This window comes from Balaenoptera borealis (assembly GCF_965194805.1).
Source record: "Balaenoptera borealis genome assembly, chromosome: 2".
NCBI classification, from domain to species: Eukaryota; Metazoa; Chordata; class Mammalia; order Artiodactyla; family Balaenopteridae; genus Balaenoptera; species Balaenoptera borealis.
Window position 1 is genome coordinate 165713825 of NC_138867.1, and position 23472 is coordinate 165737296.

A 23472-nucleotide genomic window follows, 5' to 3' on the forward strand; every position below is an offset into this window, starting at 1 on the left:
CCGAGGGGCGGGGCGGACGGGCTTGGGCGGGGCGGGAGGCGGAGGCGCCGCGTAGGCCGGGGAGGCCGGGCCGGCCCGGCTGGGAACTCGAGCCCCATGAGCCGCCGCCTCCCCCCACGATGTTCCCCTCCCGGAGGAAAACGGCACAGCTGCCCTGGGAGGACGGCAGGTGAGCGGCGGCGGCCGGCCCGGGTCCCGTCCTCCCGGGTGCCGATCCTTTCCGGGCCGCCCCGCGGAATCTAGGAGCCCGAGGCCGTCGCGTCTCCGTCTCTGCGGGGTTCTCTGAGGGTCTGTGGTTCTCCTTGTGGGTCTCTCTCTGTATTTGGGTCTCTGTTTCTCTCTATGTGGGTCTCCGTGTCTACCAGTCTCCGTCATTCAGCAGGTCTGTATTTCTCCGTTGACTTCCCTTTGTGAGTTTCTGTCCCTCTATGCGAGTCTGTCTCATTATGGGTCTCTGTGTTTTTCCACTGGCCTCTATTTTCATGCGGGTCTCTGACTCCGTTGACCTCTCTCAGTGGATCTCTGTCTTTCTGTCTGTCCCTGGTTTCAGAGGGTCTGTATTCCGTCTCTCTGATCTCTGCCTCCCCCATCACATCCCTGTAGCCTCAGACGCTACCCTCCTCCCTCCCTCGTGCTTCCCTCTTCTCTGCAGATCGCCTAGAAGAATACACCAGACAGAAGCTCTATGCTCTGCCTGGCTGGCTACTGCCTCGCCGGGACTAAGTATTCCCGGCGTAACGTTAGTTCATTTCCTGTGCAGCTGTACTTGAATGTGGCCTGCCCCATGTGTTAGGTGTGAGGTTGACCCAGACCTTAGCTAGTGATTACCACTAGAGCAGAATGGAGGTGGGGGGCAGGGGAGAGCTATTTGGCCGTTTAGATTGGGAAGGACTCCCACACTTCAGTCTTGAGATGTACCCCCAAAACTCTTCTCACCCAGAACACATGATAGTGGGTCTATACCTAGTGAATGACACCTCTTTCCCTTTCCTCTGTTAAGCTTGCCAGGTGCCAAAAGACTTTGGAATATAGTGAGCACAACTCTTTATCGTTGGGAATTTTTCAGACTTGGTGCTGAAGTAAGAAGACAGGAATATAGTAGAAAGCCTGGACTGTGGATTTAGGCCTGGACAGGAATCCTCTTTAATAGCCATGTGACCAGAAGCATACTTAATCTTTCTCCTCAGCTTTTCCATCTCTGAAACAGGGATCATAATATCTACTCTGCAGGTCTATATGAGGATTAAAGGAGATCACATATATAAAACTGTTGACACTGTGCTTGGCACAGAGAAGGTGCCAGTTTTCTTCCAGTTACTTTTGCAGTTTGGAGGTGCTGTAACCAGCGCAGCTGAGTATTCAAACCTGTATCACTAAGGTTTGTGTGAGGGAAGGTTATGGAGGAGAATTTCCATTTCCTAATTCCTTTCCATAAACTTCTGGAACACAACCATGATCCCACAAAACTTGTATCATTTCATGCTTTTGACACAGGGATACAAAGATCCATGCAACAGATGCAGATAATGTAACAATTAAAGAGTGCTGGCTCTGGAAACAGCCTGTCTGGGTTTGAATCTTACTAGCCTTGGACACAGATTGATGAATGAGAGAAAACCTCATCTGGTCTGCCTCCCCACCCCAGAAACAACGATGGCCTGGGCCTGGTAGCAGCTGAGACTGCAGATCTGGAGTTTGCCAGCAGGTGGCACCAGAAGCAACAGTTCTCAGTGTCCACTGTCCTGAGGAATTGGGATTTCAGCTCTGAATTCAGTTGTTCAGTGATTTGGGCCCTTGCAGCACAGGAAGAGAGTGCCCATGGGGACGTGATCCTGGTAGGAAGGGAAAGCTGGACCGAGGGAACAGCACTTGAAAGTGCATGGAGTGCCCAATCCATGCCATACCCCTGGATAATGGTCACTGCTTCTTCCCCTGAAGGTGGGATGTTTCCCCATGTCCATCTCCCCGGTCTCTACCCTACCCCAAGAAAGAGCCCAGAGGGAGAATCTGTAGAGGTTCCAGCCTTCCCAGGCCACTAGGAGGATTGGCCTCTGCTCCTCCCCTGCGGAAACCCCCACCACAGGACAATGGGGGGTAAGTCAGAAGCCCTGCAAGGGTGTCCTATCAGTCTCCCTCTCTGCTGTGTGTGGGGCCTGAGCCTGGCTTCAGGGCTGCTGGTTACCAGATTGGCAGTTGTGCCTCTAGAGAGAGGCAGGAGTTGGTCTGGCTTTAGTGTGTGACAAGCATGCCCTGAATGCTTGAACCCTTCCTTTAACTCACTTAGCAAGCCCTCTGCTGTATGACTTGTGCTAGAGCCACAGCTGTGAATCTGATTACCTGCGAAGAAGACAAGCATGGACACAGGTGATTACAAAACTCTTAAGTGCTTCAAAAAGGGCAGTACCAGATACCATAGGAACACAAAGGAGGGAGGGAGTATGTATCTCCGTTTGTGTGCACGTGGGGGTGGGGGGTGGCAGTGCTAGCCATGACATTGGCGTTTGGCCTTGAAGGATCAGTGGGGTGCTTCCAGGCGGATAAAATAAGGAAAGGCATTTTAGGCAGAAGCAGTGGACTGTGTGAGGGCTAGAGCAGGAAGGAATATGGTGAGTGGAGAAACTCTTGAGTTGCCCAACGTGTAGCACTGGGTGAGTAGCAGGGAGCAACTGGAGATGGGACCAGGTCACAGAGGGGTTTGACTGTCAGGCCAAGGAATTTGGCCATTATCTTATAAACAGGAGGATCATCCATGAGATTGAAGGGGTCTGAGCAGGGCAAGGACCAGATGAGACTTGGGCTAAAAGACAGGCAGTGGGTAAGGAAGGATCAAAGGGCACTTAGGAGGTAGAATCTATATGACCTGGTAGCTAATTAGTGACTCTCAGAGGTTATAAAGTAGATTGCTTTGCTGATTATTCTAGAATAGAGGAAGCTTCCCTTTTCTTGGATTCCTTAGTTCCTCCTTCACTGCTCTCAGGAACTTCCAGAGAGAGGGGCAAAGAAACCAGGTGAATTCCACCCATTTCTTTGTATTTCATAACCTGAAAGGCAGTCTCTCCCAGCACTACCCCAAAGTCTAAGATATTCCACTGTTTTTCCAGCTTCTGAAATAAGCCTGGGTGCTGTTCCCAGCCCTCATCTTTCCTTCCCTCTCTGTCTCTCATCCCTTGTCACATGGGCTGCCCTGGACTGAAGCTTTGACATGCATTCAGTGAACTGCCTTTGTTGGTTTGGGCCTCACATTGGTTTGGGGGCAGACCTGATCTTCTCAGAGTAAAGAGTGATCTTTTCACGGGGGCTGAAACAGGCACATGCCCCTGTTTGGGGAGCTTTCTGGTCTGAGAAACAGGATGAAGCCAAGCTTTCTGATGAGAGTGAACCCGCAGGGGAGCAGGCGGAAGGTAGTGGGTGGGGTCTCTAAGGCGGGCTTCTGCCATCAGCTCTGGACATGACCCATTGTCTTGGGGAGGGGCAAGTGCAAAAGACAAGGAGTCTTGTCTCTGCCCTCCAGCAGCTCTTGGTCTGGCTGGGACTCAGGCACAGAAGGTAAGAGAGCATCGAGGAAGTGGGGCAGCTCTGAGACCTGGGAGTGTTTGGAGGGCCTCCTGGAGGTAGGGGGGCTCAGGCTGAGCCTAGAGCTCTAAGCAGGATTCTGATGCATGGTGGCAGCACGAACAAAAGCACTAAAGTTGCTTCTGCACTAATTCCTGGGCGCTTGGGGCAGACCAGCCACGTGCACCTTACTTGTGGGAAGCCAGAGAAGGGGTCTGTCGCAGGACCTCGGCTCAGCCTTGCCCTTCTGACCTGCTCCCTGTTCTTGTCCCAGGTCCAGGTTGATCCCCAGCGGCCTCCCCCGGAAATGCTCCGTCTTCCACCTCTTTGTTGCCTGTCTCTTACTGGGCTTCCTCTCCCTGCTCTGGCTGCAGCTCAGCTGCTCTGGGGACATGGCCCGGGCAGCCAGGGGACAAGGACAGGAGACCCCGGGCCCATCCCGGGCCTGCCCACCAGAGCCACCCCCTGAGCACTGGGAAGAAGATGAATCATGGGGCCCCCACCGCCTGGCAGTGCTGGTGCCCTTTCGAGAACGCTTCGAGGAGCTCCTGGTCTTTGTGCCCCACATGCACCGCTTCCTGAGCAGGAAGAAGATCCAGCACCACATCTATGTGCTCAACCAGGTGGATCATTTCAGGTAAGGACCACCTCCTAAGCCAGCACCCGCTCACCTGGGCCTGCCCTGGTCTCTTGGGGCCTGCTCCCTTTCCTGACAGCAATCCAGTACCAGGTGGCCCAGGCCCATGAAAGGCCACCCAGGGCAGCAGTGAGAGGGTGGGAGGTGCTAGACCCCTCTCACTGGGTGTGACAGGAATTTGGGGGGAGGGTTTGGGGCTGGGGAGGCCCCTGATCTGGTTTCCATTTCACAAAGGTCCCTGTGGCTGCTGTATGTGTCGGGGCCATACCAGGACAAGAGGGGAAGCAGGGAGACCGGTTGGGCAGTCATTGCAGTCACCTGAGCTGATGGGGGCTCAGGCAGCGTGGCAGAAGGGGTGGAGAGAAGTGATGTGCAGGAAGCGCAGACAGGGCTTGCTGGTGGATTGGCTGCGGGGATTAGGGAAAGGGAGGGTCAAAGCCACGGCTTAACTTGTTCACAGTCTGGCATTATCCTAAAATCCTTGCCCTCACCAAAAACTGCTCCCCTCCATGATCACAATCCAAGCATCTCACACTCCACCCCCACCTCCTTTCCCTCCAGCTCGCTCCCACTGGGAGACGTGGACCCAACAATTCTTGGACCCTGACAGGCCCTTTAGTCCACGATTCTCCCAGTGCTCTCCATCCTCCTTGTCCGTCTTTTCTCCTGACCTAACTTGGATACCATGGTCCTTGGTGAAAGTCACTCCCTCACATGCACCTCAACTCCCTTCCACTTTCTCCCTGGCACAACTCCCACCGGATGAAACTCGACTCTGCCTGCTACACACCTGCAGCTGGATGTAGCTGGAGACACTGCTCATCTCCCTGACAATGAGCCCTGGCCCAGGAGGGCTCTCATTCCTCTGGTCTGCTGCCTCTCCCCTCCCCGGCATCCTTGCATACCCGCTCCTCTCCTCACTCCTCCCTATCTTCACCTTCAGCCAATTACTTTGCTTCCTATTTGAGAAAACAGAATCAATTGGAAGAGAACTAACCCAGGTCCCCACGCCTGGACTCCTTTTACAGCTTCTGTGCAGGTGTCCTCAGCTTCCCACTGCCTTTCCCGAGGATGCGCCTCCAGGGCCAGCTCTCCTACTTGGGCACTGGGTCCCTTTTCTGCTCTTCTACTCAAGGACATCACTCCAGCCATTGGCTCTCTTCTCACCCGCATGATCAATTTTCCCCCCTCCTGGAGTATTCAAATCAACAAACATACTGAAATAGCCCCCATCTAAAAAGAAAAAAGAGACCCCCGCTTGATCCCGTATCGCCCACATCTATTGCCTCTTTTCTTTGCTCCCCTTTCTAGCAAAACGCCTTCCCTTTCTCCCCCGTCGCTCTCTCTTGAACCTATTCCACTCAGACATTTACCCTCATCATGACATTGAAACAGCTCTTGTTGACATCACCAACGAGCCCACCTTGATAATCCAAAGCCCAGTTCCCAACCTTCATCCTATCGACTTCCCGGCAGCATTTGCCAAGTGGATTACTTCTTCCTTCTTAAAACACCTCAGTTTGACCTTTGGGACAGTGCTCTGCTTCTCTTTCCTCTCTGGCCACCTCTCCCCACCTCCTTTGCTGGTTCTGCCTCATCCCCCTGATCTCTCAGCCTTGGTGTTCCTTGGGGGTCAGTGCTTGGGCACCGTCTTTTCTGGCTCCAGTCGCTCCCCAGGGGATCTCATCTAGTCTCAAGACATCAAATCTCATTTCTACCCTGATGACTCCCAAGTCTGTATTCCCAGCCCAGACCTCTCTCCTGAACTCCAGACCCATATACCCAGCCAGATGCCTGTGCAGCCCTCTGTTTGGTGGTCTCAAGAGGCATCTCAAGCTTAACATGATTAAAACTGAATTCCTGATTTCCCACCTGTCCCTGACCTTCTCCTGCCCCCTTCCTCATTTCAGGAAATGGAAACTCCACACTCCCAGCTACTCAGGCCAGAAAGCCTTCGGGTCATCCTCAACTCCTGCTCCCTCACACAACACGTCTAGTCCATCAGCAGAATGCATCTAGAATCTGCCCTCTTCTCACCATCTCCACTGCCACCTCCCTGAGTTAAGGCATCATCATCTCATGCCTAAATTATTGTAACAGCCTCCCAACCTGTCTCCCTGCTTCCACCCCTCACCTTCCAGTCTCTTCTCAACACCCCAACTAGAGTGATCCTGTTAAACGCTGAGTCACAGCACATGATGCCTCTGCTCTAAGCCCTTCAGTGGCTCCCCATCTCATCCAGGGTCAAAGCGCAAGTCCTTCAGGGGCCTGTCACCCTCTGACCTCATTCCCTGAGACCTCTCACTCACTCTGCTTCACCACATTGCTATCTGCTCCTGCCTCGGGCCCTGGGAGTTGCTCTTCCCTCTGCTCGGAGCCCTATTCCCCTGATTTCCATAGGGCTCATTCCCTCAGGCCTTCAGGTTCTGCTCACGTGTCACCCTGTTGCGCCGGCCCTCCCTGACCACCTCATCTAAAAGGACAACCCCCACCCCCCAGCATGCTTTATCCTCGTCACCCTGCTTTACTATTCTTCTCAGCACTTAACCACTCCTTGGCTTGTTACATATTTACTTATTTGTTTATTTTTGTCTCTTCTTATTAGAATGTCAGCTCCTTGAGGGCTTTGATTTCTCACTGCTGTATCTCCAGTGCTCTGAATAGTTTCTGGCACATAATAGGTGCTCAGTAAACATTTGTAAGATAAGTGGAGGGGCAGATGTGCACTTGGGCAGCCCCACAATGAAGTCGGTGTCAGGTTGGAGGGCAGCATGGGTACTGGGGGTGGGTGCTGTGGAGGACAGGCTCTCATGCAGAGATTGGGGGAGAGCAAGCTCACTGCCCCTGGCCCAGCCTCGGTGCCCTGCACAGGTTCAACCGGGCAGCACTCATCAACGCGGGCTTTCTGGAGAGCAGCAACAGCACAGACTACATCGCCATGCACGACGTGGACCTGCTCCCTCTCAATGAGGAGCTGGACTATGGCTTCCCAGAGACCGGGCCCTTCCACGTGGCCTCCCCGGAGCTCCACCCGCTCTACCACTACAAGACCTACGTCGGTGGCATCCTGCTGCTTTCCAAGCAGCACTACCAGCTGGTGAGGCCTGGCGCACCTGCTCTGCTGAGAGCCAGGGAGCACCCACCTGGATGGGGGCAGTGGCAAGAGGAGCAGCATTTCTAGGGCCCAGCAGATGGAGGATCCTGCCTGGGGAGCCCAGGAGCAGCCAGAGGCATGAGAGAGGAGCAGGACCAAGCAAGCCAGTTAGGGAGGATTCTGCCACAGTAACAGAACCCCTGTGCTAGCTGGCTTCAGAAGCCCTGGGGTTCGTTGCCTCTCAAAATGGAAAAGTCTGGGTGGGGCTGTCTTGCCCAGCCTCTCAGATGATGTCATCAGGACACCATTTCACCTTCCATCTCTCAGCTCTGCCTTCTCTAGACTGGCTTTATTTTCAGACGTTCAGGATGCAAGGTGGTGGTTGTAGCTGCAACCTGCATCCGTCTAGGCCCAAGTCCAGTGGAAAATGGAGCCGCCCATTTCCAACAGCCCAGACAGGAGACCCACAGCTGCCCCATGCTGGCTCTTGATTGGCCTGGCTTAAGTCACAGGTCTATCCCTGAATCAGTCACTGTGGTAGGGGGTGGGAGTGGGTGGCGGGGTAGGAAGAACTGAGTGGCTTAGACCACCGTCTCTTGCTCCTCTCTTCAAGCTGTGGCTGAAGCCAGCTTAATGTAAATAAAGCCTGAAGTTGAATGGCAAAAATTGATGTCTGCCATAGAGCCCACCGTCCCTCTCCCGCACAGAGGAAGAGAGCAGGGCAGAGCCCCCTCAGGAGAAATGGGAGTATGGGGCCAGGCAGAAATAGAGCAGCAATTGGCACTTGTTCCCATCATTAGCTCTCCAGAGATCTCCTCCCGCCAGTCAGACATTTTTGAGAAACTAATCATCTCGCACAAATCCAAGGCCCCATTAAAACAGGCAAAGGGACTGGGATGCGCTGACTATTCCCCCAGTACCTCAGAGGTTGTGGGAACTGAAAGCATCTGAGTGTACATTCAGAACTGCTGGGGAGGAGGAGGAAAGGGGGCCTGGCCTGGCCCAGCTTGGGCTAGGGACTCCCAAGTGGTAGGAGACCAAAGAGCACCCTGGGAGGATGGGGCAAGTGACATTGCTTGTCTTTGTGTCAGTGCAACGGGATGTCCAACCGCTTCTGGGGCTGGGGCCGTGAGGACGACGAGTTCTACCGGCGCATCAGAGGAGCCGGGCTCCAGGTAATGCTCCCCAGCGCCCCACCTCTTCAGCCATCGTGGCTGCCCTGAGGTTCCTCCCTGCCCTCAGATGACGTTCCCGTGGCTGGGAGATGGCACCCCGGTTCTGATCCCAGCCCTGCCCCCGACTAGCACACCTCTCCTGAAGAATGGGAATGCAGGCCCCTGCCTGTGGGCTATGGCAGGCAGTGGGACCCCAGAGGACTAGTGGTGAGGGCCAGGGCTCCAGGAGAGGCAGCCTGATCCAACTTCCTTTGGTCTCCTTAGCTTTTCCGCCCCTCGGGAATCACAACTGGGTACAAGACATTTCGCCACCTGCATGACCCAGCCTGGAGGAAGAGGGACCAGAAGCGCATCGCGGCTCAAAAACAGGTACTGGCTGGTCCCTTGATCGGGGATGGATAGGTCGTACATGGGGAACCAGCAGGCCCAAGCATTTCACCAAGTTCTCCTTGAGCCCAAGTGGTCCCATCCTCCCCTGCTTGGCCCAGGTCAGTCGTTGGCATTCTGCTTGGGCACCATGCCCTCCTCTGGTGGCTGCCATGGCCCCTGGGCTCTGTGGGTCAGCCGAGACCTCAGGGTCCACACGGGCTGTGTGTTGGGGTGGGGAGCGGGGATGGGACTCAGCTGAAGGTGCCAGAATCCTAGGCAGACCTGGGATACAGGAGTCCCCATCCCTCAAATAGCCTCTTCTCTAGGAGCCAGATTAGTTCAACTGGAAAACCCCTGCTGTCCTGCTGACGAGGATGTGTAGCCATGGGCGAGAGACTTCCCATCTCTGAGCTTCCCTTTTCCCTCTCTTCTGTGGGGATCACAGGACCTCTGATGACAAGGTCGTGGGGGATCAGTGGACAGCTGGCACCCACAAACCCCTGAGTACGTGCTCTCCCCCTTTCCTTCCCAGGAGCAGTTCAGGGTGGACCGGGAGGGAGGCCTGAGCACCGTGAAGTACCGCGTGGATTCCCGTACAGCCCTGTCTGTGGGTGGGGCCCCCTGCACTGTTCTTAACATCATGTTGGACTGTGACAAGGCTGCCACCCCCTGGTGCACATTCAGCTGAGTTGGCTGGACAGCAAGGAAGCCTGTGCCTACAGGGCATACTGCTACTCAAGCCCAGGACAAAGCCTCAGGCCCTGGGCCCAGCTCCAATAGGACGTGGAGTGGCCTGAATCAGTGGACAGCAAGCCACGTGTTTGCAGCAGCCCGGCCCCCAGAGGCAGGCTTGAGCCAGTAGAGGACACACGCAGGGTGCCTGGGACGCTGCCAGCAATAAACAGTGATGGAGAGAGGCTGGGACATGGCTTCCAACTGAGACTCTCCACCCTGCCTTTCTGCTTGCCCTGCCCTACCCTCCTTTGTGTGCTGAGATCTGCAAGATCTTGTTCCTTCTCCTGGACTGCCAGGCCACTGATGTGGGTGGCCAGGGCCATCAGGAGGGTTAAAACTGCAGAGACCAGTGTGCAAGCCCCACTTAAAGGGAACAGCTGAGACCAGCTCTAGCTGGTTGTCACCCTGAAGGAGTGTGGGCCTGGTGTTGCCAGATCTTCTGATTTCTCAAAAGAAAGTAGAATTCTGGATTCTTGAGTGAAATTGGTTAATTTTTAAATGATAGCAACTAATTCAAACTTTTAACAAGTATGGCAAGCCAAACCAAATGTGTTTTGAACCACCAGTTTGTCACCTGTGGCTGAGGAGAAGGGGATGGGGCAAAAGATGACGCTTCTCTTAGTTATAAGCTGGCAAGGAGTTGGGGCAGGGCTAGGGAAGACGAGGCCAGGGGAAGCTCAGGTGGGAGAGAACCCCAAGGCACAAGGTCCCTACTCCCTCCCTCAGCACTCCAGGCTTTGCTGCCCTTCTGGACAGTCTGACCACTGCCAGGCTCTGGTGGGCTCCGACTGGAAGGGGTGCTTCATCCTGCCTCACTGAGATGGACAGAAATAGATCACAGGACTGAACTGAGGGTAGGCAGGCTGCATCTGCAAAGACTCACTGGGTCATGGCTCAGGGAGGGAAGACCACGTTTCTGAGGCGGGAGGAAGATGAGAAGTAGGAGAACCCCTCGAGTATTCCCAAAGCACGAGGGGAGATTACCAGTGGTCACCAAATGCCACAGAGAGGTGAGGGAGGGGAGCCGAGGGAGCTGGTGGAACTGGGGAGTCATCTTGGAGGAACCATCTGGAGGTAAGCCCAGGGCCAATGAGAGAGGGAAGTGATGGGCCCTGAAAGGTAAATCACTCCTTCAGGGCATTTGACTGCCAAAGATTTGGGGCAGAAGTCAGAGGAGACTGGGACCAGTTAAGGTTAGTTTGTTTAAAAATAAATAGGACACCTGAAGTGCAAGAGGAAGGACTGAGGTCCCCGATTTCAGGAGGGTAGAATTCAGCAGCTCTGCTCCAAAAAGACTCCTCCAAGGATGATCTTAGGGCTGCTGAGTGCAGTTGTGTGGGTTGTGCACTATACAACCTAAGCATAAACCAAGAGGTTTAAGCAAAAATGAGTGGAGGGAGTGAAGAGCTTCAGGTTCCATGTAACTATTCAAACTTATAAGAGAGGGTCCTTGGGATCCTAAATTGACCTCGCCCAGCAGTTCAGTTTTACTCTCTATGGTGAAGGGCAAACAGACCTTGATTACAGTGCAAGGGTATTCAAGGGACTTTCTCAACTTGAGGCCCAGGAGAGGGGAAAGGGGAATGGTGCACCTTCTGTATGCTCGTCTCCTGGACAACCCTGACTATCATCTTGGACTTAGAAAACACGAAGCCTCTTGGAGTTGGTGGGAGTAGATATGACAACGCCTCCAACTCTGTACTCACCTGGTAGGTATGAAGACCAAAAAGATGGGGGATTCCTTCCTTTCCATCTGCACTGGGAATTGGGATGAGCAGGAGAAAAGCAGGATCAGCCGACTCAGCCTGGGCTGGGGTGCATTTCTAACCCTACGGTCCCACACTCCCCCACGGCCACTGCCACCACCTCCATCATCCAAACACCAGACGGCACCCCAGGCCAGGCCTGATGCAGCTTGAATCTTCAGCCCCCATCACTCCCCAGCGCGGGCCTCCCCCGAGCCACTCAGGGAGAGTGGGAGAAGGCTGAGAGGTGGTCAGTAATGGGAAGAAGCAGACAGCTCTTCTGCCTCTTCAGCACCTTGGCTGCTTCTCTGTGGCATGGAACAAATGTCCCTGCCTTGCTGGTCAGCGTGTGGATGACATGAACCCAGGGTATAGGAGCACCTGGCACACGCTTGGCCAATGTGGTTGTAATGATAACAACCAGCACTTGTTGATCATTCACATATACAAAATTTAATACATTGCTTTATTTCATGTAGGCCTTCACCTAAGAGCTAGGCCTTATTTATTGACCTGTTTTTAAAATTTATTTATTATTTTTGGCTGCGTTGGGTCTTTGTTGCTGCACACGGGCTTTCTCTAGCTGCGGTGAGCGGGGGCTATTCCTCGTCGTGGTGCGCATGCTTCTCACTGCAGTGGCTTCTCTTGTTGCGGAGCACGGGCTCTAGGCACATGGGCTCAGTAGTTGTGGCTCGCGGGCTCTAGAGCACAGACTCAGTAGTTGTGGCGCACGGGCTTAGTTGCTCCATGGCATGTGGGATCTTCCTGGACCAAGGCTCGCACCTGTGTCCCCTTGCATTGGCAGGCAGATTCTTAACCACTGTGCCACCAGGGAAGTCCTATTAACCTGTTTTATAGATGAAGACGGTGAAGCACAGAGAGGTAAGAAACTTGCCCAAGGACACAAAGCTGGTAAGTAGTGGAGCTTGGGATTTGGACCCCCAGAATCTGCCTTCTGAGCAGAAGAAAACATAGGAGAAAATCTAGGTGATGTTTGGTTTGGCAGTAAGTTTTTAGATACAATACCAAAAATATGATCCATGAAAGAAATAATTGATGTTAGACTTTATTAAAACTTAAAACTTCTACTCTGTGAAAGCAACTGTTAAGAGAATGAAAAGACAAGCCACAGACTAGAAAAAAAACTTTGTAAAACATATATCTGATAAAGGACTTGTACCCAAAATATACAAAGAATCTTAAAATTCAACAAGACAACAAAAATCCAAGTGAAAAAATGCGCAAAAGATCTGAACAGACACTTCAACGACGAAGATATACAGATGGCAAATAAGCATATGAAAAGATGCTCAACATGATTTGTCACTAGGGAATTGCAAATTAAAACAACAATGACACACCACTACATACCTGCTAGAATGGCTAAAATCTGAAAAACTGACAATACCAAATGCTGGTGAGGATATGGAGCAAAGGGAAACATTCTCACCATTGGTGAGAATGCAAAATGATACATCCACTTTGGAAGATGGTATGGTAGTTTCATACAAAGCTGAACATAATCATGCCATATGATTCAGCCATCTCACTCCTAGGTATTTACCCAATCAATTTGAAAATTTGTCCTCACAAAAACCTGCATGTGAATGTTTATAGCAGATTTATTCGTAATCACTAAGTACAAGAAGTGACCAAGATTACCTTCAATAAGTGAATGGATAAACAAACTAGTGGTACATTTATACAATGGAACATTATTCAGCACTAAGAAGAAAAGAGCTACCAAGTCATAAAAAGACATGGAAGAACCTTAAATACATGTTGCTGAGTGAAAGAAGCCAGTCTAAAAAAGCTATATAGGGAATTCCCTGGTGGTCCAGTGGTTAGAACTCCGCTCTCACTGCCAAGGGCCCAGGTTCGATCCCTGGTCAGGGAACTTAAATCCCACAAGATGTGCGACATGGCCAAGAAAATTTAAAACATTTTAAAAACTGTATAGTATATGATTCCAATTATAGGACATTCTGGAAAAGGCAAAACTATAGAGATAGTAAAACTATAGAGACAGTGGTTGCCAAAGGTTTGGGGAGAGGGAAGGAATGTTGAATAGATGAAGCACAAGAGATATTTACGGTGGTGAAACTACTCTGTGTGTAATGGTGCACACAGAGTAGTTGATGTGCATGACATTATGCATTTGTCAAAACCCGCTGAACTTTTAGCATAAAGAATCAGCCTTGGGAATTCGCTGGCGGTCCGGTGGTTAGGACTCTGCACTTCCACTGCAGAGGGCATGGGTTTGACCCCTGGTGGCGGAACTAAGATCCCGCAAGCCACAGGGCGCAGCCAAAAAAAAAAAAAAAAAAAGAAAAAAAAAGTGAGTCAATGTATGCAAATTTTAGTCATTTAGTAGGTAAAGGGATCCCAGGAAGGAATGCAGACTATGACAAGAAAATCTAACTACATTACAATGTACAAAACTGCCTCATTGGGCTTCCCTGGTGGCGCAGTGGTTGGGAATCTGCCTGCCAATGCAGGGGACACGGGTTCGAGCCCTGGTCTGGGAAGATCCCACATGCCGCGGAGCAACTGGGCCCGTGAGCCACAATTACTGAGCCTGCGCATCTGGAGCCTGTGCTCCGCAACAAGAGAGGTCACGATAGTGAGAGGCCCGTGCACCGCGATGAAGAGTGGCCCCCACTTGCCACAACTAGAGAAAGCCCTTGCACAGAAACGAAGACCCAACACAGCCATAAATAAATAAATAAATAAAATTTAAAAAAAAATCTTCTAAAAAAACTGCCTCACTGAAGGGGATGGGGGATTAGGTGCTAACCTAAATAACGCTAGAAACGAGTGGAATCTGTAAGACTAAAGTCAAAAGGAAGTGCACATATGCACTATCCTCTAGTTGTTTCCCATGGGGATATGGGGTGTGGTATAACAATTCTGTATATTAGGATTGAGCAATTAGGTGAATGGATGGTGGGAGCCAGGTTTCTTACTGTTGGAGTGGGAATTTATGAATAAGCAAAGGGCAGAAGGCTAGAATGAGGCATGTGATGATGGATTACAGCTGGATAAACCAGTATGAGTTTACATTAAGCTTAATTGCACAGAGAAATATTTAGATATGTGTATCACACACACATATATTTCCTTGTTCTGTCAGCTGAGAGGACCTAGAAGCAATGACACTCCAGGGGCAATGAGCACAACTAGTGCCCAGATCTTGGTTTCAAATACCATTCTCCAATGAAAGGAACCACGGCTCCTTAGACAAATGGTTGAGTCAAGGACTGGGGTGGAAAATATACAAGATGAGTCTGGAGCATCTTTTAGTTCCAGAAAGTAAGGAAATGCTTTTTAAAAATTGATGGGGATATTGTCAAAGGAACACAGGAGCCAACTTAAAGAGCTCTCAATGGCCAAAACTGGAACAATTTGAGCAAAAAAAAAAGAAAAAAAAAAGAAAGTAATATTGGGTTATAACCCAATACATAAAATAAATATACATGCATCCATACTGATAAATATCAATAAATAAGTGGGGGAGAAGAGACAAATGTCTTATGCAGAATTATTCCAGATAATTTATGTCAATACTCTGCCCTCAAGGAAGGGGAGCATAAGTCCCCACTCCTTACCTGTCAACTGCGTATAGTGACTTCCTTCCAAAGAGGACAGTGTGGAAAGGGGGTGAGGTGGGGAGAGTAACTGTACAATGGAAAAACATGACAAACACTACGCTAGCCAGGTGATCAAGGACAACATCAACAGTGATAAATCATCTTGATAGTATGTACCCTTGATATGTTGTGATGAAAATGATACTTTATGTCTGTGGTCTTCTTCCCCCAAATCCATAACCCCAGTCTAATCATATGAAAAACAGCAGCCAAATTCCTATAGAGGGCATCTTACAAAACATCTGACCAGTGCTTCTCAAAACTGTTGAGGTCATCACATACAAGGGAAGTCAGAGAAACTGTCACAGCCAAGGGGAGCCTTAGAGACATGACAATAAATATAATATGGTATCTTCAATGAGATCTGGGAGGAGAAAAAGGACATTAGCTAAAAACAAAGGAAATCTGAATAAAATATAGTTTTATTTTAGTTAAAAATACTGTGTTAGTATTGGTTCATTAATTGTAGTAAATGTACCTTACTAATTGAAGTTGTTGATGATAGGTGCAGGTAGATGGGCACTCTGATTAATATCTTTGCAATTTTTCTGTAAATCTAAAAATGTTCTTAAAAAGTCAATTCTTAAAAAAATATTTATTTATTTGGCTGCACTGGGTCTTAGTTGCAGCACATGGGATCTTCGCTGCTGCATGAAATACCTTCCTTGCAGCATGCAGGATCTTTAGTTGCAGCATGTGGGATCTTCCTTGCAGCATGTGGGATCTTTTTTAGTTGCAGCATGCGGGCTCTTAGTTGCGGCATGCGGGATCTAGTTCCCTGACCAGGGATCAAACCCGGTCCCCCTGCATTGGGAGCATGGAGTCTTAACCACTGGACCACCAGGGAAGTCCCCAAAATAGTCTATTTTTTTAAAAGGGGGAAACAAAACTGTGTGGTGGGAACCAAGAGGAGGCAGCTTTTGAAAAGTCTAAGTAGCCCTGTTTCATGGAGGTTGGGGTAGGGGTGGTCTCAAAGGCACTCGCTTTCCTCCCACTGGTTTCCTCTACGTGTCTGCCCAGCCCCCAGCCCCAGCCCAGGTTTTACTGTGGCTCTAGAGTTCAAGCAGAGAGACTTTAGTGCAGGGGGTGTTTGGCAGTGTCTGAAGACCTCTTTTGTCATCACAACTGAGGTTACAACTGGAATCTAGTTGGTAAGAGGCTAGCAATGTTGTCATAGGACAACTCCCCACAACAAATAATTATCCAACCTTAAGTTCAATAATGCCACTGCTGAAAACCCTGGGTTGAGGAAAGGGCTTCTGAGGATGCTGGGATGCAGGCAAGGCAGTGGAGGGACGAGTGTGAGGAGGCCTTTACTTAGCAGGTGCCTGGGGATGCTGGGCTCCCTCAGTGCAGGTACTTCTGAATCAGAGAGGTCCTCCCTGGGTTGAGGGTGGAAGGGAAGGTGGCTAAGTCAAGAACTATCTAATTGGATTACTCATGTGGGTGAATGTTTGGTTGCAGAATTTCAGGACCAAGCACAGGAGGCTTCTAGAAAGAAGCTGCAGGACAGCCCAGAAGCTTCAGACAAGATACAAAGCAAGGAGTACTGGGGGCCAGCAGGAATGGCTGCCCTGTGGACACTGACAGGTTATCCAAGGGCTCCCAAGCTACAGGACAGGCCTACTCCACTTTGGGAAGAAGTCTTGTTACTGGGTCTGGAGCAGGGCCAGGACCAGTCCTCCCAGAGGTTAAGGAATCTTTAGGAAGAGCAGCCAGGCACGTTTGAGATGGCAGAATCCCCCAGAACCCACAAACCATACAGAGATGAGATGGTGGGTCTATTCTTCAGTATTGGTTGGGCTTGTTACTTTCACTAGAGAGCCAGCTGCCAGTTGGAGGGACTCCCTGATGCCATGTCACAGGTCCCATCACCTCATGCCGTGGCTGTGTGAGAGCAGTTCTTCTACACACCCAGAGGTAAGTTGGAGGCTTAGCTCTGGACTGAACTGGTTCTTCTGGACCTTCCCATGCTCTTCTGGGTACATTTCTCCATCCAGCCTACAGTTCAAGTGTGTAGTGGAGTTTGATGGCAGAAGAGGAAAAGGAACCCTATGAGATACTGTGGTCAGCCTTGAGAGTGAGTAAATCAGGTGTAATAACCAGGTGTAATGTCTGGGTTAATCCAGAGAAACAGAATCAATAGGAGATATATATATGTGGAATTGACTCATGTAATTATGGAAGCAGGCAAGTCCCAAGATCTGAAGGGTGAGTCAGCAAGTTGGAGACTCAGGAGAGTCAATTCTTTGTTTCATTCTGAGTTTGAAGGCCTGAGAACCAGCAAAGCCAATGTTGGAGTTCCAGTCCAAAGGCTGGCAGGCTCAAGACCCAGGAAGAGCCAATGTTTCAGTTCTAGTCTGCAGGCAGGAAAAAGCAGGTTCCCAATTCAAAAGCAACCAAGCAGGAGGAATTCTCTCTTACTAGGGGGAGAATTTTTGTTAGATTCAGGCCTTCAACTGATTGGATGCGGCCCACCCATATTAGGGAGGGCAATCTGCTTGACTCAGTCTACCAATACAACTGTTAATCTCATCTAAAAACATTCTCACAGACACACCCAGAATAATGTTTGACCAGAATGTCTAGGGTCCCTGTGGCCTAGATCAGGTTGACACATAAAATTAACCATCATTTTGGGATTCCTGAGCTACCAGCTCTGCCAGGGAGCTGGTGGATCCAGTAGGGCAAGGATTCTTCACTTGCTCACCTCCTTGGACCTCACCCTTCTGATCAGCAATCTCCTCCATGAGCAGACCTGAAAGGAAACACAAAATTTCTCTGCATTTCTGACTGTGGCAGCTATGAAACTGTACTTTGCTCAAACTCCTACTACCAGAATCCTTAACTGGCTGAGGGCTCCAGCTGCCACACTTAAAATCCATCACATGGTTTATTGAGAGCCCACCTCCCACAGGTTGCTCTAGTCATCCACTCAGAAAGGACTCCTTTGTTGGCACCCAAACATCTTTCTCTCACTCAGGGTCAGACTCGCATGGAAATCTGACAACTCTCCCTACCTCTTCTGGCTCCCTCCCTATTTCAGGCATTTCCCCCAGTAAACTAATTGCATGGTTAATCACGTGGTTAATCATGTCTTGGCGTCCACTTCTCCAAGGACCTAGACTAACACACTGACCTCCTCCTTCAAAGAGACAGCATCATCTAGAAAGAGCACACATTTCAGAGTCAGACAGACCTGGACTGCAACCTGAATTTCCCCCACTTACCTGCTGTATCATCTCATTCAAGTCACAATGTCTCGGAACTTCAGTTTGGCCAGAGTAGTTGGATGATTAAATAACATATTAAAAGATAAGTAACATGAAATCCAAATTTCTTTCAGGAATTTAGTATCTTAGTCTGTTTGGGCTGCTTTAACAAAAGCATCATAAGCTCAACCAACAAACATTTATTTCTCAGAGTTCTAGAAGCTGGGAAGATCAAGATCAAGGTGCCAGCAGATTTGGTGTCTGGTGAGGGCCCTCTTCCTGGTTCATGGATGTCTATCTTCTTGCTGTGTCCACACATGTCAGAAGGGGCAAGGGAGCTCTCTGGGGCCTCTTTTATAAGGTCACTAATCCCATTATTCAGGGTTCCACCCTCATGACCTATTCACCTCCCAAAAGCCCTCATCTCCTAATACCATCACATTGGGGGTTAGGATTTCAATATATGAATTCGGGGGGAGAGGGGCACAAACATTCAGTCTACAGCATTTAGTTATGAGTATTGTACTACTGTCAACTTCTTAGTTTTGATAAACGCACCATGGTTATGTAAGATGTTAACCTTTGGGGAAGGTGGGTGAGGGGTATACAGGAACTTTCTGTAATATCTTTATAATTTTCCTGTAAATCTAAAATATTTCCAAAGGAAAAAAAATTAAAGATAAGTTACAAATGAGCAATGTAGTAGTTGCTCAATAAGTGACAGAATCCTCCCCTGCCCTTCAGGCTGACAGAATTGAGAACTGCCTCTGCTATTGCATCTGTATGAGCCATGCCCCCTCACCCACAAATAAGGTTTAGTTGTGGACTCCCCAGGCTGTGATACTGGATTAGAAAGAAGTATTGTTTTATTTACTAGAAAGGTATTTTGTTGTCTGAAAGTGCAGCACTGAGTATTCCCTCACCTAGGAAGGGAGGAAGAAGTTTGTCCTTGATGACCATCCCCAGTGTCCCCCACTTCATAGGGGTCTCCCTGACTACCCATTCCAGAGTTCACACGTGTGCACACATATACACATCACCCTGTTTTACTGCTCTCACAGCTATTACCATTAACTGAAATCATATTTATTGTCTCTCCCCCCCTCCCCCATCCCTCTAGAACATTGGATACCCCAGGCTCAGAGCTGGGGTATCACTGCTATAGCCTCAGTGCCTAGGACAGTGCCTGCTGCCTTGTAGGCACTCAGTTTTTTATGGAATTGAAGTTCTCTGGTGCAGGTTCCAGCCCCCAGCTTCAGCCACTGTTGTTCAGGCCTCCTCTGCCCTAAAGGCTGATGTCCTGCTCTTCTGTCCTGCCCTGAAGACTGGCACCACCCCTTCCCCACACCTAGGCTCCATCTTTGTTCACTGGCCCTTTCCACCCTGTTTACCTGTCTGCCAGCAGCTGCCATGCTCCCTGCCAGCCTTAATTCTGCTTAATTTAAGCTCATTTGTACCAATTTCCTTTTTAAGAACAACCATCACAGTCCCCTGAAGAGCAGCACCTGTTCTGGGCAGCCCGTTTCCCTTTTCCTAATTAGCCCAGAGCCTCATAGAGAAGGTTCTCCTGAAATGACGGTTCCCTCCCATCTGGGAGATCGCTGGAGCAGAGCCCAGTTCACAGGCCCAACAGCAGGTATTTCCTGGGAAGCCCCTCTGCCAGGACAGGAGGAAGCCTAGAGAGACTCAGAGATGCTCAATTCCTACCAGGCTTGCAGTCGGTGGAACATGCTGTTAAAATTCTGAATGTAAGGAGATGGGAAGTCCAAAGTGCTTTGCGGGCTGACCTGCCTCCTGAGGTGACTTTTCCTCCCTCACAGTTATGACCCACCCTATGTCCTCACTGCAGGGGCTTTAGACCTCAGACAGTCCTGGGGGCTACAACACAGGAGGAGGGTCAGTTCTACTCTCGGGAAATTGGAGAAGGAGGTTCGGGAACCGTGTCCCTGTCCCAGGGAATATTTTCTTTTCACCCTGACAGCTGGCAAAACCACAAGGCCTAATTGACATAAATTTTTGCCCAACCAGAACTACCCTTTCTGTGTAGTGTTCTAGAATCTCACCTCAGCATGGCATGAGGCAGGAGATGGGTGGGCCCCAAGCTAGACATTTACAACTGGCCTCCTGTTCACACTTTCTGGGGTGAGAAGAAGATGGGCTCCAGGCCGGACATTCATTACCAGGCCCGTTTACATGTCCTGAGGCAAGAGACAAATGGGCTCCAGAGTACATATTTATGACCAGACTCCTATATTTCGGGATCTGCACTTCGATATAAGAAACAACAGGAATAGGGTAGGTAACTGGACATGGGACACTTTTATGGCAGGAACAGAGAGGGGCTAAACCCTTGTTCGAGGAAAGGATCAAGAGGTCACATATTTCCCATCTTTGGGGAAAGGGAGACACTGCACATGCGCAGAAAGGCTCCTTGGGGGTCAAAAAGAGGGGGCACCACCCCGGAATATGTGATGCTGCCCCATAGGCCTCTGGGCTGGAATCCATCTTGGAAAAAAGTGGCGCACGCATGTTGGGGAGGGCCCTAGGGCAGGTCAGGTGTGGAAAAGGAAACGAGATAATTGGCCAAAGGTAAACAAAGACCCGGAAGAACTGCCCTATGTAAATGACTTCACCGCCTCTTTACCGCACTCCTCCTCACTAGTGAGGATGCCCACACCCTTTCAATGCAGGTGTGTCTCTCTGCCTTGCTTCTATCTTCACTAAACAAACTGTTTCTCTATGTGCTCTCCCACTTGTTGTGCTATGTCTCTAATAATAAAGTTTGTACCTGTTTTTACAGTTTTTGCCTCCGTGAGAAATGTATTTTTCAATGCGGGCAAGAGCCAGGGGGTCTGGTGGCTAGGATTCCTGGTTTTCATCCAGGCTACCCAGGTTCAATTCCTGGGCAGGGAATTAAGATCTCGCTTCACGCCACTGCTCACTGCTGCCTCTCCAAGATCAGGGAGACGAGACTGTCCTAGCACATTGTCACATCCCCCTCTCACTTTCTGCTGCAGAAGACTCATTAGCATATAATTAATTCATCTTGCATTTCATGGAAATGAAGCCAAGGTGGGAAGTGGGGGAGGCAGAAACAAAAGGGCCCAGGAGAGGGCCCTTTTTCTCCACCCAGAAGAGGAGAAATTGCTGGGGCTAGGTGGGCCAGGGTCACAGGACTGGAACTTTGGCCTCAGCCACATGAGGTGTGAGTCCCACCTCCACCATTAATTCACTGCGACCACTGGCAAGTCACTGAACCTCTCTGAGCCTTGGTTTGCACATCTCTAAGGTAGAACTTTTAATACCTGCCTACCTTACATCGCTGCTGAGAATAAACAAGATAATGTCAGTATCTGGTATAGTATATGGTATTGATATTTGATACATAAGGAGTACCCAATAAATAGTAGCTTTTATTACCACTGGAAGGCTTCAAAACAATGAATGAGGCCACCTTTATCTCATTTCAGAGAGTGTCACATTACCTCATCATGTCAACAATTCTAACCTAAAAGGCCACTGGAGCTTGCTGAGGATTTGGAGGGCCTCACAGGTATGCCTTGCAGAGAGATGCAGGCCATTTCCACAACTACACATGAGGGACTTGGCCTCAGACCTTGAACTCACTGACTTTTAAAACTAATTGCTATTAGCTAGATTGTGTTCCCTACAACATTTGTAGTGGTCTAGATTAAAAAGCAAAACAAAAGCAAACCACCCACAACAACAAAAAAAGAAATGGGTATTTTCTGGTCTCTGCAAGTGTGGCACAGAGAATGGGGGCTGTCCTCCAACCATACAGATTCCAGGGTCTGTCTCCTTCTAGGTAGTCTATATGGGGGTGGATATGGGGGTGGCTTTCTGGTGCAAAGGGAAGTTGATGGCAAGATTTGAACAAAAAGTGGATTCTTAACCACTGGACCACCAGGGAAGTACCGGGATGCTTTCTTTTAAAATTGAAGTATAGCTGACTTACAATATTATATTAATTTCATGTGTACAACATAGCAATTTGATATTTTTGTAGATTATACACCATACAAGGTTTATAAAATATTGACTATATTCCTTGTGCTGTACATCACAGCCCTGTAACTTATCTGTTTTATAATTGGCAGTTTGTACCTCTTAATCCCCTTCACCTATTTTGCCCCTCCCCCCTTCCCCTCTGGTAACCACTAGTTTGTTCTCTGTATCTGTGAGTCTGTTTCTATTTTGTTGTATTTGTTTTGTTTTTTAGATTCCACAAATAAGCAAAAAGATACAGTATTTGTCTTTCTCTGTCTGACTTATTTCACTTAGTATAATACACTCCAGGCCCATCCATGTTGCTGCGAATGGCAAGATTTTACTCTTTTATATGGCTGAGTAATATTGCATTGTATATATATGCTACCACATCTTCTTTATCCGTTCACCAGTTGTCGATGGGCATGTAGGTTGCTATGTTGGGATGCTTTTGAAATCTCTGCTGTGGTGAACTCAAATCCCCTGTGCATAAAGCCCAGACCCTCCCATAATTGATAAGCTGCTCACTTTGACCTTGACTTGGGTAAAATTTTTCATAAACGTTATGATTATCACAAGATGTATATTAGCTTAAGCATGGTAAAAAACAATGAGGAAGGGCTTCCCTGGTGGCGCAGTGGTTGAGAGTCTGCCTGCCAATGCAGGGGACACGGGTTCGAGCCCTGGTCTGGGAAGATCCCACATGCCACGGAGCAACTAGGCCCGTGAGCCACAGCTACTGAGCCTGCGCGTCTGGAGCCTGTGCTCCGCAATGGGAGAGGCCGCGATAGTGAGAGGCCCGCGCACCGCGATGAAGAGTGGCCCCCGCTCGCCACAACTAGAGAAAGTCCTTGCGCAGAAACGAAGACCCAACACAGCCAAAAATAAATAAATAAATAAATAAATAATAAAAATAAAGGAATTCCTTTAAAAAAAAAAAAAAAGTAAATTGATAATGGTAAACACACCTGCTGTTAAAAAAAAAAAAAAAAAAAAAAAAAAAACAATGAGGAAGATGAAATCCTCCCTTAGTGTTTTCTGATAGGATTATTAGCCACTCTTTAAGTAAAATAATTATTTACCTGTGGTACAGCAGAAAGAAAATAGGGTTTGGAAGTCAGAAAGACCTGGGTTTGAATCTGGCTCCACCCACTGACTAGAGCACAACCTTGGGCAAGTTACTTAACCCCTGTGAGCCGGAGTTTCTCATATCTAAAACTGGGATGATACCCATCTCACAGTGTTGTTATGAGGCTCTCAGGACATCTTAATAGTTTTTTGTTCCCTACAGATAT

General features: G+C 49.4%; 1 protein-coding gene and 1 long non-coding RNA gene across 9 annotated transcripts in view; one reads left to right on the forward strand and one right to left on the reverse strand.

Annotated features, from left to right (window-relative positions):
* Positions 1 to 10032, forward strand: B4GALT7 (beta-1,4-galactosyltransferase 7). Of its 8 annotated transcripts, none has more exons than XM_082379477.1 (7): positions 2 to 169; positions 1939 to 2094; positions 3827 to 4189; positions 7043 to 7286; positions 8375 to 8458; positions 8723 to 8827; positions 9360 to 10032. In XM_082379477.1, exons 1-7 carry the CDS (start codon positions 120 to 122, stop codon positions 9513 to 9515), a joined length of 1158 nt encoding a protein of 385 aa, XP_082235603.1. In that variant the 5' UTR covers positions 2 to 119; the 3' UTR covers positions 9516 to 10032. The 8 variants fall into 8 exon arrangements, with proteins under 8 accessions (XP_082235610.1, XP_082235603.1, XP_082235604.1 ...); XM_082379478.1 differs by having other exon boundaries at positions 3 to 169; positions 7061 to 7286; XM_082379479.1 differs by lacking the exon at positions 1939 to 2094 and adding an exon at positions 2285 to 2364 and having other exon boundaries at positions 27 to 169.
* Positions 10033 to 11772: 1740 nt separating this feature from the next.
* Positions 11773 to 23472, reverse strand: part of LOC309623036 — a 44918-nt gene continuing 33218 nt past the window's right edge. Inside the window, exons 2-3 of the long non-coding RNA XR_014241240.1 lie at positions 17668 to 17715; positions 11773 to 12154 (exon numbers count right to left, since the gene is read on the reverse strand). This is a non-coding gene — a long non-coding RNA (uncharacterized lncRNA). The remainder of the gene's footprint in view (positions 12155 to 17667; positions 17716 to 23472) is intronic.